This window comes from Cyanistes caeruleus, chromosome 15 (genome assembly GCF_971803275.1).
Source record: "Cyanistes caeruleus chromosome 15, bCyaCae1.hap1.1, whole genome shotgun sequence".
NCBI lineage: Eukaryota > Metazoa > Chordata > Aves > Passeriformes > Paridae > Cyanistes > Cyanistes caeruleus.
Window position 1 is genome coordinate 6,634,536 of NC_141715.1, and position 21,122 is coordinate 6,655,657.

At 57.2% G+C, this 21,122-nt stretch overlaps 1 protein-coding gene across 2 annotated transcripts in view; it reads left to right on the forward strand.

Moving 5' to 3' along the window:
• The first annotated feature begins 2,812 nt into the window (after positions 1–2,812).
• The window catches only part of CAMK2A (calcium/calmodulin dependent protein kinase II alpha), a 30,471-nt gene continuing 12,161 nt past the window's right edge, over positions 2,813–21,122 (forward strand). Inside the window, exons 1-11 of one of the 2 annotated variants that reach the window (XM_023935955.2) lie at positions 2,813–3,096; positions 8,612–8,706; positions 11,608–11,667; positions 15,287–15,341; positions 15,597–15,662; positions 17,145–17,217; positions 17,577–17,679; positions 18,138–18,221; positions 18,792–18,886; positions 19,273–19,395; positions 20,136–20,219. In XM_023935955.2, the coding sequence (XP_023791723.1) occupies positions 3,035–3,096; positions 8,612–8,706; positions 11,608–11,667; positions 15,287–15,341; positions 15,597–15,662; positions 17,145–17,217; positions 17,577–17,679; positions 18,138–18,221; positions 18,792–18,886; positions 19,273–19,395; positions 20,136–20,219 (900 nt within the window). In that variant the 5' untranslated portion in view covers positions 2,813–3,034. The remainder of the gene's footprint in view (positions 3,097–8,611; positions 8,707–11,607; positions 11,668–15,286; positions 15,342–15,596; positions 15,663–17,144; positions 17,218–17,576; positions 17,680–18,137; positions 18,222–18,791; positions 18,887–19,272; positions 19,396–20,135; positions 20,220–21,122) is intronic. The other variant, XM_023935956.2, reaches the window with a different exon arrangement.

Below are 21,122 nucleotides of genomic sequence, written 5' to 3' on the forward strand. Positions count from 1 at the left end.
GCTTGCATGTGAAACTGTCCCAGTAATTTTGGGATCTCTGCAATATGTAATTGACAGCCTGGCTGGTTTGGTGTGTGAGGCACTGCTGCAAGCCCCATCTCCTGGGATCAGGGCCACCTGCTGCTGCTCCCCCAGGACACATGGTGGCCCCAGATCCTTCCTGAGCTGCCCATCCAGCGTGTTTGGGGTTCTGTATCTGACCTCTGGTGCCCACTCTGCAGCAGCCCCGTGCTGGGACACAGAAACCAAAGCTCTGCAGGCAGAGCTGGAGCAGGGTGTGGAGAGCAGGAGGCATTTTTGGAGAGGCAGCCTAGTGATGGAGAGGAGCAGTGGGGATGAAGGTCTCCATCAGGTGGCCAGACCCGAGCACGGCAGCAGGAGAGCATCATGGCTCCCAAAGCCCCTCAGGAGAAAATATTGGGATGGCTGGGAACAGACACATCCTAAGAATATCCTGAGGCCTCTGGGAGAGGACTGGGACTATTCCCCTCTACAGGGGAGCCTCCAGCCCAGAAGTGGAAGGTTCCACCCAGAGCTCCTGCTCCCCTCGGATTGTCCCCAGGCACCCAGGATTGGGACCATGCAGCAGTTCCTGCTTGGGAAAACATTATCAGCAGAGCAGAGCATGTTCAGCACGCAGAAGTCTGACACCCCCTTACCCTCAGAAGGAAAAATGTCGAGGAAAAGAGAAAAAAAAAATCTGAATAGAGAGAAGAGCGGAGAGGGAGAAACTTTTCCTGGAGAGCTGTGTCTCTGGCAGGCAGGAGAATCCTGGGGAGGGAGGCAGGGTCCTCGTGGGGGGCTTTGCCATCAGCCCCTGCCCAGGTGAGGGGTTTGGGGTGTCAGGGTGCAGCAGGGGCCCCGGAGGAAGGGAGGGACAGGGCCCTCCTCCTGGCCCCAGGAGCACGCAGAGTCACGCGTGTGGGGTTGAGCACGTGTGGCAGCGTGGGGGTGGGCACGGGGAGGGGGCAGGTCACATTGCGGAGCTCACGGGGACACACGAACATCAGCGCAGGTGGGAGGGAGGTGGGAGGGAGGCAGGGGCACAGAGCCACCCACAGGCATCCATGGGGTCTTGGGAGTGGGGGGCTCTTGCTCTTGCCTCCCTAGGGTTCCAAGGGGCTGCTGGGGGCTGGCAGCAAAACGCTGAAGGAGGAGAGCGCTCCCACAAACATCCGGCAGCACCGGCCCCCACGGCAGCCCCCCACCTCCTGGCACAGCCCTGGGGTGGGGAATGAAACCCTCTTTTTTATGGGAGAAACATGGGCAGGAGTTGTGCAGATGCCTGGAGGCGTTTTGGGGACCAAATGTTCATTGCCTGCACCCCAAGTGAGAGTGCCTGGTGTGCTCTGCCCATGCCAGGGCATGGCCAGGGTGGGTCTGGAGGTCACCAACCCTTGGGGACTGTGGCCCCACCACTGTGCCCATCCATGGCTGGGAATCAGTCCCTGCTCTGCCACCAGGGTCCCCTGGATGGGACCAGACAGGAGCAGGAGGCTGGATGCAGGGATACAAGTTGGGGAATGAAGGTGGGTAATGGTGCAATTAATGGAAAAGCCATTAGACCTTTCTCCTCCTCCCCCTCCTCTTCCTCACTCCGCCACTTGCTGTCCTCCTCCACTTCCACCTCCTTTCTTCTCTCCCTCTCTGCTCCTCCTCTCTCCCCTCTCAAAGATTTCTCCCTATTTTTGTCTGGTTAGAACCTTTTATTTTCCTTTTAACCCTTCCATGGCAGTCTGAAAGGAAACTCAATCCATCTCAGCTGCCAAAGGCAATGCCCTCCCAGCCGGCACAGGGAATCCCTTCTCCTGTTGTGATGAGGGTCCTGCTGCTGCAAAACCATCCAGAAACGGGACAAAAGCTTAGTAGAAAGCTGTTCTGGGGGAAGTTGGCAGGAGGAAAGTGCAAGGGGTGGTGTAGACAGAGGGGGTTGTGTTGGATCCCCAGTGAGGGCTGGTGGGGACTCAGAGGGAAACTCCTTCCCTGAGGTTTTGGACCTCACAACTCCACTTTTATTGTGCTTTTTGTGCTTTCTTATGTTCAGCACAACAGCGAGGCAACTCAGCAACAAAAAGTCCAATGACTGGAGGGACAGACCTTCCTCTTTTTCCCACTTTGAAACTCCTCCTTTCTGCCCTGGCTTGGGCACCACAGGGACACAGCACCCCAGGACACAGACTTTTTGATCCCCTCTAGTTGTTCTTCAGGCCAGGCTGCTCATCCCTCTCTGGGAGGGACCCTCAGGAGCTGCTCCACGGGAACCCCAGGGCCCCTGGGGGGATGCAGTGGGCAAAGGGGGGAGTGGGGAGCAGCCAGCCCTCCTGTGCAGTGTGATCAGGGCCAGCCCCTCTGGGGACCCTGTCTGCAGGCAGGACGGTGTGGGGACCTGGGGACCTGCCATGGTTTCTCCAGCTTCTCCTGACACACTTCTGCTCCATCTGCTCCCTCCTGCCGCAGCATGTCCCCGTCCCACAGCCCCCAGGGCCCCCAGGAATGCTGCTGCAGGTACCAGCAGGGTCTGTATTTTTTTTTTTTGGGGGGGGGGATAAACAGTTGCTGGGGTGACAGCATCCTCCTGCAACATGGAAACCACAGTTTCCATGGAAACCTTTTTTGCCCCAATTATTTTACCACCGCCACAGCCTTTAATTTGCCTCTAATATTTGTATTTTAGATACCACCCCCCTGCCCCCCGCAGCAGGTGGGTGACCCCCGGGCAGCCCCCGGGCCAGGTCCCCAGCAGGGCCCTGGTCCCCACGGAGGGCGGCGGGTTTGGGAAGCAGTTGCCCCGGCAACAGAAACAGGGCGTTTCTGGCAGCGGTGGTCACCATGGGGACGGGGATGCTGACGAAGGCTTGTGAAGCTGAGAAGACAAATTGCCCTCATCATTATCTCTGGGCTTGTCAATCAAATATATTCCCTTATTTACCTCAGCGAGGAGAGAGCCCCGGGAGCACACAGAGAGGGAGGGAGCGAGAGGAGAGCTGCTTGCCCCAAATTCCGCACCAGGAGGGAGCATTTCCAGCCCCTCGGGATGGCCACCATCACCTGCAATCGCTTCACTGAGGAGTACCAGCTCTTTGAGGAACTGGGCAAGTAAGTTGGAGATGGGGCTGGGATGCTCAGAGCGGGGCTGTGCCCTGGCTGCGAGAGAGACTCAGCAGTGCTGGGAACTGCTGGAGATGAGGGAAAGGAGATGGGCACGGAGAGAATGCAGTGGGAATCGGAGAGGGCACGCGAGTGAGGATGGGGCTTCCAGCCCCAGACCTGCTTCTCTGTCTTTTCCTGAGTTCAGGAGCTGCTGATACGTGTTTGGTGGGGGGCTTAGGACACCCCAGAGGTCTGGAGTTGCCTCGGAAGGGCTCAGCTGCCCCTCTTATGGAAAATCTGCTCCCAAAAAAGAAGGCTGCTAGCTCCCCTGGGAAGTTCTCCAGCCGGGAGGAGGGACAGGACAGCTGAGGAGGAAAGCCAAAGCGGTGGGCACCCCTCACGTTTCTTTAGGGAAATCATCTGTGTGGATTCACCGGGGCTTGACTAGACTTGCAGGAGACCCAGTCTGCCTGGGAAGCTCCGGAGAATCCTGGTGGCTTTTGGAAAGATCCAGGATATTCCGCACCCCTGTCCCAGTGCAGGTGAGCCGTAGCCCTGTCTGATCCTGCTTTCCTGCGAGGGAGGACTCAGCTCCTCCGGTCCAGGTGTCATCGGGTGTGCCTGGATCAGTGCATATGTGTGTGTGTGTGTGTGTGTGTGTGTGTGCAAACAGAACTGCCTCTGCACAGCGAGGGGATCCTGGGGAGCACTGAGCACCCCGGGGTGGAGCAGGGGATGCCAGGCTCCCCGTGTGGAGGGATGCTCCGCGTCCCGCCCAGCGTGTGGCTACAAAACGGGTGCAGGAGTGAGCAGACATGTGCCTCTGTTTTGGTTTCTGTGCCTTTTTTTTGGAGCTGGTGTGTAAATCTGGGCCGTGTGGCTGCCATCCCTCTGGAGCAGCTGGCAGTGTGGTGGTGGGTTCAGGGTGCCTGTGCTCCAGAGGGGAAGCTTTGTCCATCCGTGGGCACCGGGATGCTCCAAGCCCGCAGCCCTGCATTGCCCGGGCGCACAGCAGCCTGTGCCTAAGCATGTGCCCACATGCACGGGGGCGAGTGAAATGGGGGCGAGGGACAAGGGAGAGGGCAGAGATGGGGAAATGGAGAGGCTGAGACAGGAGGACTTTGTGCTGGCTGGGCTGAACGCTGCTCACATTCCCCAGCCAAACTGTGGCACTGGGGTGCTGCTACAAAGGCAAATGGACCTCCCCTGTCCCGGGACACTCACACCCATCCCTGCAGCATCAGGGTGACAGAGAGGGGCTGGTGGGCAGCAGGGCATTGGGTTGGAGACTGGGTCCCTGTGGCAGGGACAGCCCCAGCTGGCACTGCAGGCAGGGGGATGGGCGCCCGCCGGGGAGCTGGTGGCGAGGTGGGATGTGGGACCTGCTTTTTCCAGACTTTTCTTGGCTTTTCAGGGCTCTAGGGCTTTGTGGTGGTGGCAGGAGCTGGGCAGGTGAGGCAGTGGCTGCTCCGTGACTGTGGTGAGGCTGTGGGGCTTTGGCTGGGCAGAGGTGGCTGTGGGGATGTGGAGGGGAGTTCACAGGCCAGGAGTGATGGGGGAGGACCAGGAGGGCTCCTGAAGGTATCTGGGCTGCTACGCTTTGCTGGGTGGGTGCTGACTGGAGGGCTGAGCACCCAGGCTCAGGGGCTGCCTGCATTGCCCAGCACTGTGGTGTAAAACCACCTGGACAGATGCATTTTAATAGGAATAAAAGAGCAGAGCTGGCACAGCAGCTCACCAGCCCGAGAGCATCGTCCCCGACCACCCCAGTTCTGGAGTTATGCAGGGGCAGCAGCTCCGGCTCGGTGAATCCCATCCGCTCAAGAGGGCTGGCACAACAGCAGCACTGAGGTGTTCCCGAGCTAGGGGCTTCACCAGCTTAGCCAAGGTGATGTGGGGCTGGTTGGGGATTTTCCACTGGGATGGTTTCCAGCACATCCTGGCACATTCAAAAATCAGCGGTTTCCCATGGGGGAATTTCTGCTTCATGGGCTTAGAGAGGGAAATCAGGACGAAGTGCCGCACCTCTGCTCTGCTGCGGCAGCTGCTCGCACGGGCAAGTGTCGTTCCCCTCCGGAGAGATGCTCCCGGTGCCAGTCGGGGTGGGTCTGTCCTGGCAGGGCTGGGCAGAGCGGATCCCCCCGCACCAGACCCTGGAAGGGAGCGGCGTCCTGCAAGGATTCAGAGCAGAGAGGGTCCATGCTGAGTTTGCTGTCCCCGGGGGACTGGGGAGGGCTGTCGTGGGGGACACGGTGTGTCCTCGGCCCGGCTGGCAGGACGGCAGGTCTGGGTCCCTGTTTCTCTGCCGTTCCCTCGGCTGTCACCCATCCTGACAGCCGGGCAGGTGAGGGGTTGAGATGCCGCACACCGAATGGTCGCACCGCGGTGGGGCTTTGGGGGCAGGCGGAGATGGGGAGGGAGATCTGCAGAGTCTGCCCAGCTCTTGGCACATCCCTGCACCTCCCAAGCATGGGAGGACATCTGTCCCGAGCGGGGGACACGGAGCCGGGGAAAACCCACTCCTGCGGCAGCCCCCGCAGAGCTGAGCAGGTGAAGGGCTGCTCCGATCCCCCACGCTCGCAGCAGGGAATCAGGCGGAGGGCGGGGGGCAGCGGGGGGGACAGGGAGAGGATCCTGCCCACGGCCCCCCGGAGTAGGACAAACATGAAGTGCAGCTCCATCGGCGCCTCCAAATCCGCCCCCGCAGCAGGTTCAGGGAGAGGCTGGAGACAATTACCGTGCCGAGCCGTAGGATCAGCCCCTCCGCTCCCGGAGCTGCAGGAGAGGGGGCTTATTAAAAAGGAAAAAAAAAAATAAAATATGGAGGAACAAAAAATCCCCAGCCCACACTCTTCTCTCTAGAAAGGAGATAAAATGCCTCGGAGGAGGAGGAGGTGTTGAAGAGAGGGAGGGCGGCAGCAGCACAGCCGGGCGCTGGCAGGGAAGGTGTGAAAAAGGGAGAAGCGGAGCATCCTGGTGGCAGAGCCACTGCTTGAGCTGGTGGGGAAGGCCGAGGGGACAAGGCATGGGGTCATGCCTGGCCTAGGGACCAGGGCACAGCGGCTGCGGGGCTGGGGCTCAGCAGTGCCAGGGCTCAGGGCTGCAGGGACAGGGCTGTGGGTCCAACACCACCCTGCGCTGGCAGCCAGCCAGGTGACAAGGACACGGTCTGTGCCCATGGTCCTGCAGGTGATGTACCCGTCCCCTGCTCAGACTGGGACATGCTGTCTCATCCAAGCCAGCCAGAGATGGGGTTCCTCAGCTGCCACCAGGGTTGGGGTGATCCCCATACAAAGACCCAGCACCCTGGGAGCAAAGGGACACGCTGCTGCCCATGGCCAGGGAACAGGACATGATTCCTTTCCTCCAGAGGGGTTTCTTGCAGCTCAGGGGAGCTGAGCTCCCTCCCTGGCACCCCCAGCGCTGCCTGCAGTGCTCCATGAGCCCCTGCTGTGGAAGGGGATTCTGCCTTTGCCATGAAGATGCTGTATTTAGATGGAGCAAAGGGGTTTCTTTTCCCTCTAGGCTGGAAAAATCCTGCATGGTACTGAGTAGTAAGGCAGCAGCCTGGCACAGGGAGCAGAGCCTGGCTGGGGGTCAAACATCCAGTGTGGAGGGCTCGTGGTCAATGCAGACCCACTGAAGGACCCAACTGGAACAAGGATGGGGGTATGGCAAGCATGCTGTACCCCTGCATATCCTGCACCTGCATCCAGTGTTCCATGCTCCACCCACCCTCCAGGCACACAGGGTTTTACTTATGCTTTACAGACCACAAATAGACATTTGGATTCTGCTAGGAAGGTCTGGAGGAGCCAAAAGCCAGGAATGCAGCTGGGGGAGTGAAACAGCCGCTTCTCATGGCTCCCCTTTTTTTGCTGTTCAATTCAAATAAATAGATGAGCAAATGGCTGTGGACACTGGGACCAGGAGCGACCATCGGTCCCCAGCCTCCAGCAGATCTGGGACACCTACACCCCTCCAGCCTCATGCTGGGCTCTGCAGTGAAACCCCGAGCTGGGGCAGAGGGACATCCCTGCTTGCTGCACTCTCTGCTGCAGACTGTCCTGCCACTGCAGGAGCATCACACATGCCTTTAGGAAAAATAAAAGAGAGAAGATAAATCACAGGGATCCACAGGAACCCAGAAACCCTACACAGTGTGGGGCTCCCAGCAGGATGAAGATAGCGAGACCACAGGACTGCCAATAGCTCTGGCCTGCCTACCTATGGCAAGCTGGATATGAAGCATTTCGCCCACCCTTTCCAGTTAATTCTTCCCCAGGATTCAGGGATATTAACAGCTCAGCTCTTTCAGCAGCCAGGCTTAAATGGCAGGACGGGGAAGCTGGGAAGCACCAGGATGTTTTCCCCCAACTCCTGCCTGGCACGTGCCGTGAGCGATGCTCTGCGCGGCAGCACTGGGCGCGTGGGCTGCCAGCTCTGCTGGGGCTCCATCCCCATCCCTCCACACCCGCTGCTCGCCTGCTCTCCTAAAAATCACATTCAAACCCAAATTGCCCGTCTCCACCCGCCCCCGCCGCTAAAATCAATTATCCACGGCTCTCGCCAGCCTGCGGCCTTTTATTCCTCGGCAGGGAGTTGGAGTGGGGTGAAGGGGAGTGGGGGAAGGTGGGGCAGGAGGTGGGATTGCTTTTGATAGTTGTTATTTTAGTGATTGGAGAGGTTTGGCAGGAAAGGGAACCTAGCACAAAGGTTGTGCTCAGCAGGGCTGGAGCGTGCATGTGTGTGTGATTGCAGTGCTGCAGCTCCCAGCACTGCGCCGGCACTGGCAGGGCCATGAGCTGGCAGAACTTGGGCTGTGGCGTACCAGGGCAGACAGGAGTCTTTGGAGTGTCCCAAGGACTCGTGTGGTCTTGGCAGACCACAAGGGAGTCTGCCAGACCCCGGGAGAGCTTTGCACGTTGGCTGTGCATGTGCAAGGTGCAAGAGCATCCATCTCTGTCCAGCTGGGCTCCATCCTCGCAGCATCCCCTGGGCTGTCCCTGCCTGGGTGACAGTTTTGCAGTGGGGGGATCTGGCACTCATCACAGCTTCCAAGTCCTGCTGTGACTGAAAGGTCTAGAACAGGCAGAGCCACACAGACTGAAGTGGCCGAGAGCTACGTGGCAGCTGCAGCCATCACGGTTTCCCTTGGGAACCAGCGCCCCCGGTAAATCACTGCCCCTTCCAGCCTGGCAACAGGTAGGGAAAAGCCAGGAGGAAGAGGAGAAAAGGTGCACTGTGCCTGGGGTGTCCCAGAGGAGCACAGAGGGGAGAAACCCACATACACCCCTCGGTCTGCATGTGCCTCCTCCCATCATTCCTCAAGGACAGTGGTGCAGGGAAGCCGCTGCAATCCCTCTGTGTTTTGCCCGAGTCCCTGGCCCAGTCAGCAGCTATCCTCATGTCCATCCTTGTCCCCATGCCTGCGGCTGCCCCTCACCCCACAGCCACAGGAGGGCTGAGCTGTGCCCCTTCCCACACCAAACCCTTCACCTCTGGCCTCTTCTGTTCCCAGGGGCGCTTTCTCCATTGTCCGGAGATGCGTGAAGGTGTTGGCAGGACAAGAGTATGCGGCCAAGATCATCAATACCAAGAAGCTCTCTGCTCGAGGTAAGCACTGAGGGTGTTTTGGGGAAGGCAAGAGGTGAGCAGGACTCATGTAGCGTGGAATTTGTCCCCTCTGCAGAGTGCTGGGATGATGCCTTTGATGTGTAATGAGGTGGGGCCTCTTTGATTGCAATGGGGCCCCCCCTCATCCCACCCTGTCCCACACTGAGCTCCTTGATGGATGGGGTGAATGTCCTGAGGAGGTGTCTTGGTGGCTGCACTCCTCACCCCATCTGATCACAGGGATGCACCCACAGCCTGGCTGTGCCAAGGCTCAGGGGAACTCCCAGATCCCAGTCTGTCTCAGGAGCCAGGGGACCCCATTTCTGTCCCTGAGACCCCCCCACCCTGCACACACATTGCAGTTAAATGATGGCTACAGCCTTGCAACAAGTCAGACCACTGCCAGCTTTGGGCGCAGGGTAGCACAGTTATTTTGGGAGCACATCCTTCTGAGACAGCCCCCCCTGACACTCCATCCCTGCTCTGGGGTCTGTAAGTTTTCTTACTCATATACACACATCAGTGAAAGGGGAACATCCCTTCAGGTGGGGGTTTGACTTCATTTCTACCTGGAAATGGGTCCTGACCCCTCGCTGCCGCCTGCTCTGCTGGAGCACATGGGCTGTTTGCTGCTGGACGAGGTGCAGCGGGTCTGTCCCGGTGGGTCTATGCCAGCTGCTCCTCACAGCGAGGCTGGCATGAGACAGCACAAAAGTCACGAAGCAGCCCTTGCCCCAAGCCAGGGACCCCTCTGTCCCCAGGCCCCTGGCAGAGGAGCTGTGGTGAGGTGGATTGTAAGAATGAGGCAGCAGATGCCGTGTCCCCGCTCCGGCTCCTCCCTGGCTGTCGGGAGCGCAGGATGTGTGCTGGGAGGAAGCACCCTGCCAGGAGGGTTTAATTAACCTCCCTCGGTTTCTCTCCCAATTCCACTGCTGACCTCCAAAGGCAAAACTGAAATGCAGAAAAGAGTGACAAGCTCCTTTCTGACCTGGAATTAAACCAGTATGTCGCAGAATCCCTCCCACAGCGCTGCCAAAGCGGCACAGCACCGCCACTGAGCCCCTCAGCTCCTCCAGCGCTGACCCCTGCCCCTCTTCAGCGATGAAGACCATTTTTTTCCTTCAAAGCCAAAGGCTGGGCTCTGGGCAGGGTGTGCAGTGCTGGGCTCAGCCCTTGGTTCCTGCCTGTGTACCCCAGCTGGCAAACGCCTCCCAGTTTTCAGGGCTGCCTGGAGCAGCAGATTGAGCCGCCCTCCCTTTGCTCCCTCCTGCCTCCGCTCGCCTCCTCCGGCAGTTTGCCCCTCTCCATTCTCTCCTGGGGTTTGTGCTGTCCCTGCGGTGCCCAGCAGTCCCCTGGAGAGGCTTCACTGGGGTTATTTTCCATGCTCTGCCAGCTGGAATCACCAGAGACTTTGGCTAATGGTTTGGAACCCCCCATTTCTGCAGTGCTGGCAGGGAGGATGACAGGCACTTCCCCAGATACAAAGGGCAGGAAGGAGAGAAGTGGGGAGAAGGTGAGAGGAGCTGCAAAACATCCCCAGTCATGGTCTGTTTCTTTAGACATCCTCCTAGCTGCCAACACAGAGGGACCAGGAGGAAAGAAAGTGGAGATTTTGGAGGAAAAATGGGTTTAGGGTGTGTGCAGGAGCTGTGTTTATGGGGAAGGAGAGGCTGTAACCCACCTGCCCAGAGAAGTGCTTGCCCCACTGGTCACACTGTCCCTCCATCTCATCCCTGTCATCCACCCCACAATGGACTTCAGTTGTGAGAACAGCCTGAACTCCAACCTCGCCTTGTCACCCTGTCCCACCCTGGGAAGGGAAACAATGTGGGGAGCTGAATGGGGACATAAAGGTTATCTCAGCCTTCAGCTCAGAGTCCAACACAGGCTGCAGAACTCATCCCAAGCCCCAGGGTGCCTCTTGGGCAGGACACTGAGCCCTGGGGAAGGCTGCAGCCCTGCAGAGAAGGGGCTGAGTCGCTCTCACGTCTCAGCGGTCGGAGACACCCAGGTTTGGTTTGATGCAGAGCGAGACTCTGGGGTGTGAACCTGCAAGGTAGCGATGATAACACTGAGAGACAGCAGCCCTAATTATATCCTCTTGTCCTGGCTGCTGAGTTCCTGCACAAAATACCTTCAGTCAGGCACCTCCATGCAGGGTGGCTGGGCCAGGTGTGAGCAAGGAGAGAAATGCAGAGGAAGAAACAAAATGATTTTCAGATTCATTCTGAGCTGTCCCAGGGCAGAGGATTTTTTTGGCACAGCTCAACTTGCTTTGCCCAGAGCTCTGTTGTCTCACATCCCTAATACTGCTGAAAGCTGGGGAGTGGGACCTGTGCTTCCTGTTTGGAGGGAGGCAGCGGTCCCAAGATAAGGCTCTGCAGTGTAGGAGAGCAAAGCCCTGGTGTGGAATGGCTGACGATGGAGAGGGGGAGTGAAGCCCATAGCCTCATTTCATCCTGACACCTCTCACTGGTTCACTCTGCCTTCAATTGCTCAAATTGTACCATGCGGGGCCAGAAATGTCCTGGCTGATTGCCTGTGCCTGGATGAACAGGAGAAAAAGGAACAGTGCTGCCAGCAAGGATAACCCAGACAAATCCAGGGTATCTGGGAGGTGATCGGGGATTGTTCAGCAAAGAGAAGGGAAAGGGGAGAGCGAGTGATCCTTCCAAACCCAAGATTGCCCATGGCATCAGTGCCTGAGGGGCTTGGCCAGGGACTGCATATGTACCAGGACATTCCCATTGGGTCCTGATGCTGAATTTCCCCCCAAATCTGTAACTCTTTAGCAAAAAAAAAAGCTGCTCTGTCCCCCCCAGGTTTCCTATGCCAACACCTCCTCTGAGAGCCATTGATTCCCTTCCTCAGATCCTAATTTAGGGCCGTTGCCTCTTTCAGATCACCAGAAGCTGGAACGAGAAGCCCGGATCTGCCGTCTCCTGAAGCACCCCAACATTGGTAAGTGCACCCTGCACCCCAGTTGCTGGTGCTCCATACCTGGCCCTGCTGCCCACTTGTCTCCCCATGTCCCAGCCAGGGCTAGGGGATCTCCATCCATAATCCAGTCCTGTCTGCAGCAGCACAGACTGTTTGTCCCAGAGGCTGAGAAGGGCTCAGTGTCGTCCTGCCTGGTTGATCTGCAGAGCCATCCCTCCTCTTCCTCATGGGAACACCTTCTTCAAATGGGGTCATGGGCAAAAAGGCCCCCACTGGGCACAGGGGGACTGAAGTAGGTCTGGACTAACCCACTTGGCCATAGCTCCCTCAGGGAGAAGCAGAGCCCCAGGAGGCTGCAAGAGGCTATTTTTACTGCTCTCCCCCCGCTGGGGTGCCGTATTCCTCTGCATGCTCCAAAAAGCGGCTGCAGCTCGGAGCAGCAGCAGCAGCAGCGCGGGGCGTGTAGGAGGAGCGATGGCGGGGGGAAGCGAAGACTTTCCCACCGACCGTCCATCTGAAAGTAGCCTCCTTCGGAAAAGCTGTTTCAGGAAAACTCCTGAGCCCCTGCAAAAGACAAAAATAGGCCAGAAGGAGAGAGAGAGAGAGAGAGAGAGGGGAGGGGAAAAAACTGCAGTAAAAAAAAAAACAAACCTCCCAAACTCCATCCTGGAAGTGATGCTGATGCAGGCTCTTGATCCCTGTGGATGGTCTGGATGAAACCCCTCTTCCCTCTGCTGCACCCCAGGATGTACCAACCCCAGTGAGATCCTGCAGCTCTTGGGAAGCATTTGGTGGTTTCTGCAGCCCTCTCAACCCACAGTCGGGAGCTGGGAGGGTTCCCCTGTGGCTGAGCTCCTCCCTGGCCCCCTCACTGCTCCGGTGACCTGGATCCATCCTTCCCCAGGAGCTGCTGCAGCAGATCCAGGGAGCTAGATCCAGGGCCACTGGGATGAGCCATGTGGCCCCTGTCCCATAAATATTTCAGTTCCAAAAAAAGTCTGTCAGCTTCCATCTGTCTCGAGCACACGGCTGCATGGCAGGTCTCCCCTTCATTGCCCGGGTGCCGGACCCTGCAGCATTCCCCAGCCTCTGCTCCAGCAGCACCAGGAGCTGTCCTGCAGGGGTCCCTCTGGGCTGCCCTCGCCTCCTCTTTGCACCAAAATACATGTGGGGATTGCTGAGACCTGAAGGAAACACAGTGCAAAGTGTGTGAATAGGAAAAAATACTAAACCCGGAGGACCTCACCGCATGAGACCTGCAGGATGGCACCTGCAGGTTCCCCAGGCTCCCAGCTTGGCCACAGCTCTTTCCTGAAACACCTCACCCATCCCTGTCCTTGTCCCCCATCCCTACACTACCCCTCACAGTTTGTTTGTGACCTGGCAGGTTCAGAGCTGCAAAGTCTGGAAGGGGTTAACAGCATGAGATGCTAACAAGCCCGATCTGCTGCTATTTATACCCAGGAGGCTCTTGTCTACCCCACACCCCACACCCTCTTTCCTTTCACCCCCCTCCACTGCTCCTGCTGCCTGGAAACTTGGGCTTGCAGCTTCCCTTCCGTGCAGCAAAGGCGGCTCCTTACCCACACAGGAGCTGGAGCGAGCGGTGCCACTGCAGAGCAGCCTGGCGTGAGGAAGAGGAGGCACTGCTGCTAGATGAGGCAAAACAGGCCTGTCCAGCCCTTCCTAGGGAGAAGCACCCCAGCTGCTAAAGGGTTTGCTGTCCTCCTACTTGTCCCCTGCAGTGAGGTGGGGTCCTTCCATCTCCCATGAGAATGCCGTGCTGCAGTTCCTGGAGGAACCAGCCTGTGCTCTGCACTGTGCCTGCTGGAGCCTCACATGGAAAGTTGTGCATGGGCAGTCAAGGGCAGGCCCAGGTCCCCAGGACCCCACAGCACATGCACAGCACCGGGTGATATACTAGGGAGAGCTGTTTCCATTCAGGGAAGTCTCGCTTTATTGAGAAAACTTTGGCTGCACCCAGCCCTGGAGTTTGGACTCCAGGTACTTGTCCTTGATTCTCACTTCTGCAGCTGTGTCCTGCTCCTGCCTTGGCTCTCAGCTCTGAGCTGGAGTGGTTTGGCCAGCGTGGCTCTCTCTGACTATGGTCAGTAACAGATACTTGTAGGATCAGGCTATATTTAGAGCAGCTGCTCCCCCTTACACCTTCCTGGCTCCTGGCAGCCACAGGCTTTGGGACTTCCCCAAGCAGGGAACATATCCGGACCATATGCTTATGGTTATGCTGGCCCTATCCTCACCAAACTCACCTAATCCCCCTGAGAATCCCTTAGCTTCTGTGAGATCCCAGGCGTGATACCCCCAAATCCCTCCCAGGCGAGATGAAACGGGAGGAAAAATGTTTCTTCCAGCAGAGGAAGGCAGAAAAGCTGGGCTTGTATATTGGAGGAAAAACAGAGCTGACACAGATGTTGGAGCATAGGGCATGTCTGCAGAGGCCAGCAGTGGGGAAGGATAGTTGGGAAATAAGATGAGCAAGTTGTGTCAGTAGCCAAGGCCACAAGAGAGACAGACAGAAAAGACCAGCTCACCAGACCTCATTTGCTCTGTGGCCTGGCCAGGTGAGGTGACACTGCTGGCAACATGCGCTTGGCAGCCACTGGATTTGCCCACAGAGCTTGGAGACAGGAAAAGGACCAGCAAAGTGGTGTTGCTGGCCTGGCAGATAAGAGTGACACAGTGCAGCGTCTGCGCTCAGTGCTGGGGTGGTTATCTCCCCTGGCTGGCACTGAGTCTGGAGGATGTTTCCATATAGGGCTCAGCTGATTTTAGATGCAGCAAAAGGGGGCTAGGAGTAAAAACTCCCACAAAATCTCTCACCTGAATGTTTCTTTTTTCCTCCCTGATTCCCAACATTCTCAAATATGTTGAAAGTTGTATCAGGCTGAAACCAGGTGAGAGAGAGGAAACATTAATTATTCATAGCCTCAAGAGAATCAAACAAAATACGAGGTGGGGGACAGAGGATGCTGGACAAGTCTCTGTTTATCCACCCTACCTGTTTCTGTGCCTGTCCCCTTGCTGCACACCTGCCTGCTCAGTGTGAGCAGGGATCTGAGCCTGAGTAACCAGTATGCAGCTGCAGGGTGACAGGTTTGAACCCACCTGTACCTGGCAAGGAGTGTGCCCGAGGGGAGAGGGTGCCAGGAGATGGGGAAATTAATCCCTTGGAGATTCCCAAGGAGAAAAGGAAGAAAAAGAAGGTCATGAGCAGAAAATAAAAAAGCCCTGTGGGTGCCAGAGCTGTCAGGTCAACTCCCTGCTGAGCTCTCCCTCTGCTTGGGCACGGCTCCTGATGGGACTGGGGACACCCATGCCTGCAGCCTGCCCAGTGCCCAAGATAGCCCAGCAGCTGCCTGGAACCCTGGCCAGGCACTGCCCAGGGGCAGTCCCCGATTTGGATGTGATCTTTGAGCCTTGCACAACTGCCCCAGGCTGGGGCCATGGCTGGGGTCCCCTGGTGAGCAGGGACCCCCACCCAGCCAGTGGCAATAGCAAGAGGAATAGCCCTGCTGCTCCCTTCTCCAGCTCCTACTTGTGCCCAAAGGGGAGCAAAGGCATTCCCAGGGAGCGGGGTGGGAGCCAGGTGCACCCCATAACCCTTCTGTCTCTGCCGCAGTGAGGCTCCACGACAGCATCTCTGAAGAGGGCCACCACTACCTGATATTTGACCTGTGAGTAATGGTTCACCACATTCCCTAACCCATGGGCAGCTCCGTGCTTCCCCCAGGGTGACGTGACCTCCACCTCACCTGAGCCCTCCTGCAGGCTGGCTTTGAACCAGACTCGGGTCCCCCAAGCCGGGCAGAGGGCAGGACCCTGTGCTGAACCCCTGCTCCTCCCCCCATGCATGGTGCAGCGACAATTTTGGGGGGCTTGCCAGGGCTGAGTGTGCTGTCAGTCAATCAGCTGCCCCTGTTCCCTCGCAGGGTCACCGGCGGAGAGCTGTTTGAGGACATTGTGGCCAGGGAGTACTACAGCGAAGCGGATGCCAGGTGAGCCAGGCTGTGGAGGGGACAGGAGGTGTCCCCTTCTCCCACAAGCTGCTCCCTCCCAGGGTCCTACATGATGGATTTCTGCAGCACCAGCTCATTCTGTGCTGGGAGGTGTTTTACAGCCACTCTGCAACACATAGACCAGAATTGTGGTACAAAAAAAAAACCCAACCCCATCCAAAATGCTCTAACTCCCTCAACTCCTGTACCAAGAAGTTCATGTGCTGCCATAGGACTGGTTTCCACTTTGAATCAGATGGCTCCCAGACACTGCCCACTCATTCCCCAGGAAATTGGGATAGCCAACATCTGACCTCACTGTAAATGAACAGAGTGTGGTGAGCTCCCTGGTCTGGGGGCACTAGGACTGCCTGTTCTGGGGGCACCAGGGCTCCCCAGGCTGGCAGGAGGAAACACAACACCAGGCTGGTGGCCAGCCAGGGCCACCATAGCACAGACACCCTGTGGATGTCACTCCTTCCCCCTGGAGCTGCATTCCAGCCGTCTGCAAGTGTTTCTCTGGCATTTGCCACTTGAAAGCACTGAGGTGGAGCAGTCAAGACAGGCTGTGTTAGAGCTCTGCTCCCTCCCACACTCCCACTGGCACTTTCCAGGTACCTTCTGCAGAGCCATCTCAGCCACCCCTTTGGTCCCTGCAGCTCATCCTGGGGATCCTCACCCAGCATTAGTCTCAGTCTTTTGAGGGGACATGATCTGGCCCTCTCCAATCTCCAGGTATCACTGTGCCTCTTGGCTTTGCCCCCAGGCTAAGCATAGCCTGTATGGATATCCAAAGGGGTTGTAAACTCTACACTACCTCTCTGCACAGAAATATTCTTTATTTCTAGGCAGAAAACAATCTCATTTAATGGGCTGCCTGCACTGAATCCACTTACAGCCCATCCACTTATTAGTGTCATACAAATAAAATAAAATACATGTAAATAAAGACCTTCTGCCTTGCACACAAGCTGTTTTGGAGCAGAAGTGATCAGTGCCTCTGTCTTTTTCCCTTCCTGTCTCACGCACACAGCAGAGCTGGAATGTAATGAACTAGATATAAAGCAGCAGAGCCACCTGCATTAGAGGAGAGCAGGGAAATGGGGCTGGAGCAAAGGTTGCATAGAGCACATCTGCTCTGCCTGGGTTTGGAGACCAAATCTTTGCTGGTATTGTGGTTCTACTGTTTGTCTACAGCTCCCCGTCTCCAGTGCTGCTCCTGTGGGGTCCCCACGGGCTCAGCTCTGTCCCCTAAGCTCCTGCTCACCACTGCTTGGTGTCCAATAGCTCTGTTGGGTCCTTGCTGGGTTAGAACTGCTCCCCACAGGTGCGTGGGTTTCGGTGGAGGGGGATGCTGAGCTGTGCTGCAGGGCTGCTGATGGGAAGCGTGAGGAGAGAGGGGTGAAATGCAGCAGAATAGAAGTGTCTGACAAAACTCTGCCTCACCGGCCTCTTGTGTGAGCTTTCTCCTCTCTCCCACAGCCACTGCATCCAGCAGATCCTGGAGGCCGTCCTGCACTGCCACCAGATGGGGGTGGTTCACCGGGATCTGAAGGTAGGAGCTGCAGGGGGAGTGCCTGTGGGAGGACAGGGAACCCCATCTGTGATGCAAAGCACTGTGGAACAATGCCCGGAGTCCTTCAGGGCTGCTGAAACAGCAGGGAGGAACACGTGTAGGGCTGTGGGAAAGCCACGGAGCAAAGACCGGCTCCGGGGTGAAATGACACAAAGGAGATGGGGTAGGGAGGTCTTTGCAGTCCATGATCCCCTACGGATCCAGGGACACCTGAGCAGGACAAAGCAGTTAGGGAGCACACCCAGAGCTTGCTTTGTGCTGAGCTGGGAAGCTCCCCCTGCCAAAAGCAGAGCCCCTGAGGGGTTTTCACTCCTCTCCAACCCCATCTCCTTCTGCAGCCCGAGAACCTGCTGCTGGCATCCAAGCTGAAGGGTGCTGCCGTCAAGCTGGCTGACTTTGGCCTCGCCATCGAGGTGGAGGGGGACCAGCAAGCGTGGTTTGGTGAGTAGGACTGGCCAGAGGTGAGGTCTCCTCCAGCCCTCCTTGGCATGTTAGCTCATTCTCCAGGACCCCGAGCACAGGCTGTGGGAGGGTTCCAGCAGTACCAGCGCAGGCTGATGTGGAGCAAACAGCTCCACAGGGACTCTGAGTCACCGAGGTGTCCTGGTGAGATGGACAAGCTGGCAACAGGGGCAGACCAGTGGGAGGAAAGCCTCTTCCAAGCGCTGGAAGTGCACAGCAGGGCACTCCAGCCTTAGGCACCATCTGGGCTTCGGCGGTGCAGAAGAGCAGAGTTTGCTCTGCCCTCGGGAGTCCCAGGGGTTTGTGGAAGGAGGGTGTCTGTCCCTGCGGGTCGGGATGGGGCAGCACTCGGCTCTCGCTGTGCCTGGCCGGGGGCAGTCCCTGCTGTGCGGGGACGGGGGCTGTCTGACGGCTGGCTGTCTGTCCGTCTGTCCCAGGTTTCGCCGGCACCCCGGGATACCTCTCCCCCGAGGTGCTCCGGAAGGACCCTTATGGCAAAGCCGTGGACCTGTGGGCTTGCGGTAAGTCAGAGCGGGGCTGGAATGCCGGCAGCAGGCTGGGCTGGGCGGGATGAGGCTGGCCTCTCATCCAGCATGTCCCAAGTCGCAGTTGTCAGTCACATCTCAGGGAAGTCAGGGTGGAGGATTTACCCAGGAGGTGGAACATTACCCTGGGCAACACGCTCTCCCCCAGTTCAGTGGCATCCTTCTCTGAAGGATCACCCCCCTTGTTATGTACCCGTCAGGTGAGGTACTGCCTCTTTTCCCTGTGGTGCTGCTGGAGCCAGGCAATACCCCCATGCAGTTGCAGCCATAGGGAAGCCCTTTCCCATCCACGGTGAGGAGGAACCATCACCCACCCCTGCCAGGGCACCCACTTTGGGCTCTGCATGGTGGCTGCTAAAGCCTTGAACCTCCCCAGGTGCTGAACTGGACCCACCAACAAGCCTTTGCTCTTTAAACAGCGAACAAATCTTCATGTTTCCCTAATTTCTGTTTCTCTGCTTGAGTTTGACCAGTCCCCAGGCTTTGTGTGCTCCTGCCTCCAGCAATGAATTCTCTCCCACTGATCCTGTCTCCTCTCCTGGGCAGGTGTCATCCTCTACATCCTGCTGGTTGGGTACCCACCCTTCTGGGATGAAGACCAACACCGACTCTACCAGCAGATCAAGGCTGGGGCTTACGATGTGAGTGGGTTTGTCTTGCTTCCCCTTTTCACAGTCTCCTCTCTCTCCTGCTGTCCCTGCCTCACAGCCTGCTGCTCTGGACGAACAACCAGGACAGATTCAGACAGATAGGAACGAGTACTTTCCTCTGCCCTGGTCACAGAGTGTTGGCCTTGTTGCCATGCCCAGGTGCACACACTGGAGTATTTCAGAGACACTTTGTGGGAGAGACAGGTCTTGTCCTGAGCCTTCCAACTTTCTTCTTCCACTCCTGCTATTCAGTTTTCTTCCTGGCAGCTCTTTCCAGCGGCTACCATTTCTCCAACCTGTCCCAAGTTGCAGGAGAAGTAACCCAAGTGCAGAGGGGCTCTCTGCCATCTCTCACCCTCATTCCTTTGCTTTGGCAGTTCCCCTCCCCTGAATGGGACACGGTCACTCCTGAAGCAAAAGATCTCATCAACAAGATGTTGACCATAAACCCATCCAAGCGCATCACGGCAGCAGAGGCTCTGAAGCACCCCTGGATATCGGTGAGTTGGGACTGAAGGTAGAGAGATGTGGGGATTCACAAGTGGGGAACATCTCACTGGGGATCACTTGTTAACAAACATGCTGCCAGCTCTCTTCTCCATCCTGGGAAGATGGTTTCCTGGCATGGTTCCTCCCAGTGTTCTCACAGCAGCATTTCCTCTGGGGCTTTACAGCAGAAAAAAGCTTGTGAATGTGAAGAGCATGTTTCTGGGGGTCTTGGTGATGGGAGGGACACACATGCTCCCTGCCCTGGTGGGGACAGGCTGATTTCTCAGTGTCACGCTGTGCTGTGGGGGGCGTCTCTCTTCAGAGGCAATGGGAGTGGGCTCGTGTTTATCCATCCACCCACCCCAGCAGCATCCCTCCACCCTTCACTGTATCCCACTGTTTCAGTTGCTGGTTCTTACTGTGAATCAGATCCTAAAGGCAGGAGGAGTCTGTGTGCTTAACCACACACGTGCAAACCCTGAGCACATTGCTAAACATGGCTGGTCAGTCAAGGGGTTAACTCAGGGGGCAGCCAGTTCTCCACACACCCCCACCACCAGAGCAGATCCTGCTGACTCCAAAGCTTCGATCTCCCACTGCCCATTAAACTTTAATCTGCTGCTGCTGCTGCAGGCAGCTCTGGCCCGTGCCTCGGCCATGGGAGATCATACACGTGTGTGAGCATGTGAGAGCTGGGCTGGGGAGCCCCTTCCCTCCAGCACTGCTCTGAGCCAGGTCTCTCTCCCCCCAGCACCGTGCCACCGTGGCGTCATGCATGCACAGGCAGGAGACGGTGGACTGTCTGAAGAAGTTCAATGCCCGCAGGAAGCTGAAGGTAACTCTGTCCAAGCTGGCTGCCAAATGCATGATCAGGTCATTGGTGGGCTTGTTCCCTGGGTGGGAAACGACAGGTGGTGTCTATGGGCAGTGGTGTGGGGGTGATGGGCATTTGGGGACCCCCACTGTGAAGAAGGGAGAGAGTCTGAGTGGGGTGACAGCTTCATCTGGCTGGGACTCCCAGCTGCTCAGAGAAAGGCACTGAAGGAAACCACTGAGTCACACTGGACACTGGAGTGAGGACTTTTCCACTGGAGCCACTGTCAAGATAGCTTCTTTTTGGGGCTGGACACAGGCCTGAGAGGGACACTGAGACCCTTTGCCTGATGGCCAAGACTCTTTGCAGCCAAGAAATAAAGTGATCCACAGACAGACAAAAAACTCACCCAACCCAGCAGCACCACAGCCTTTCCCTTCTTGGATGCTGCCGAGTGCCACGGCCTGGACCCCTCTGAAATCACCATCACCAGCTTGAGCACCCCCCTGAGGCACCCATCTCTGGGTGCTGCTCAGCCTCAGCCAGCAGCAGGGCGCTGGGAATGGGCTCTGGAAATCACAATGCCTCCTGCAGAGCAGGATGAGGCTGGTCTGTGCCACAGCCAGAGCCGCCAGTGCTCCAGGCCTGAACTCAGTGTGGCACAGAGCAGTACAGCTGCAGGCTACTAACAAGATTATCAAGCAAAGAAACTGGCTATAAACTATTATTACTTTTCAGCTAGACAAGTAATCAAATTAGTTCAGGCATATGCTTCAAAATAGTAATCCATTACTGTAAGCAATTAGTCCAAAGTAATCTCATTATACACTTAGCAACTAGTTAGTAGACTCAGCTGGAAAACTGGAAAGATTTTTACAAATGTTGTTTTGTGGTGGTGATCTTTGCGTGGCTCCCATGAGCAAT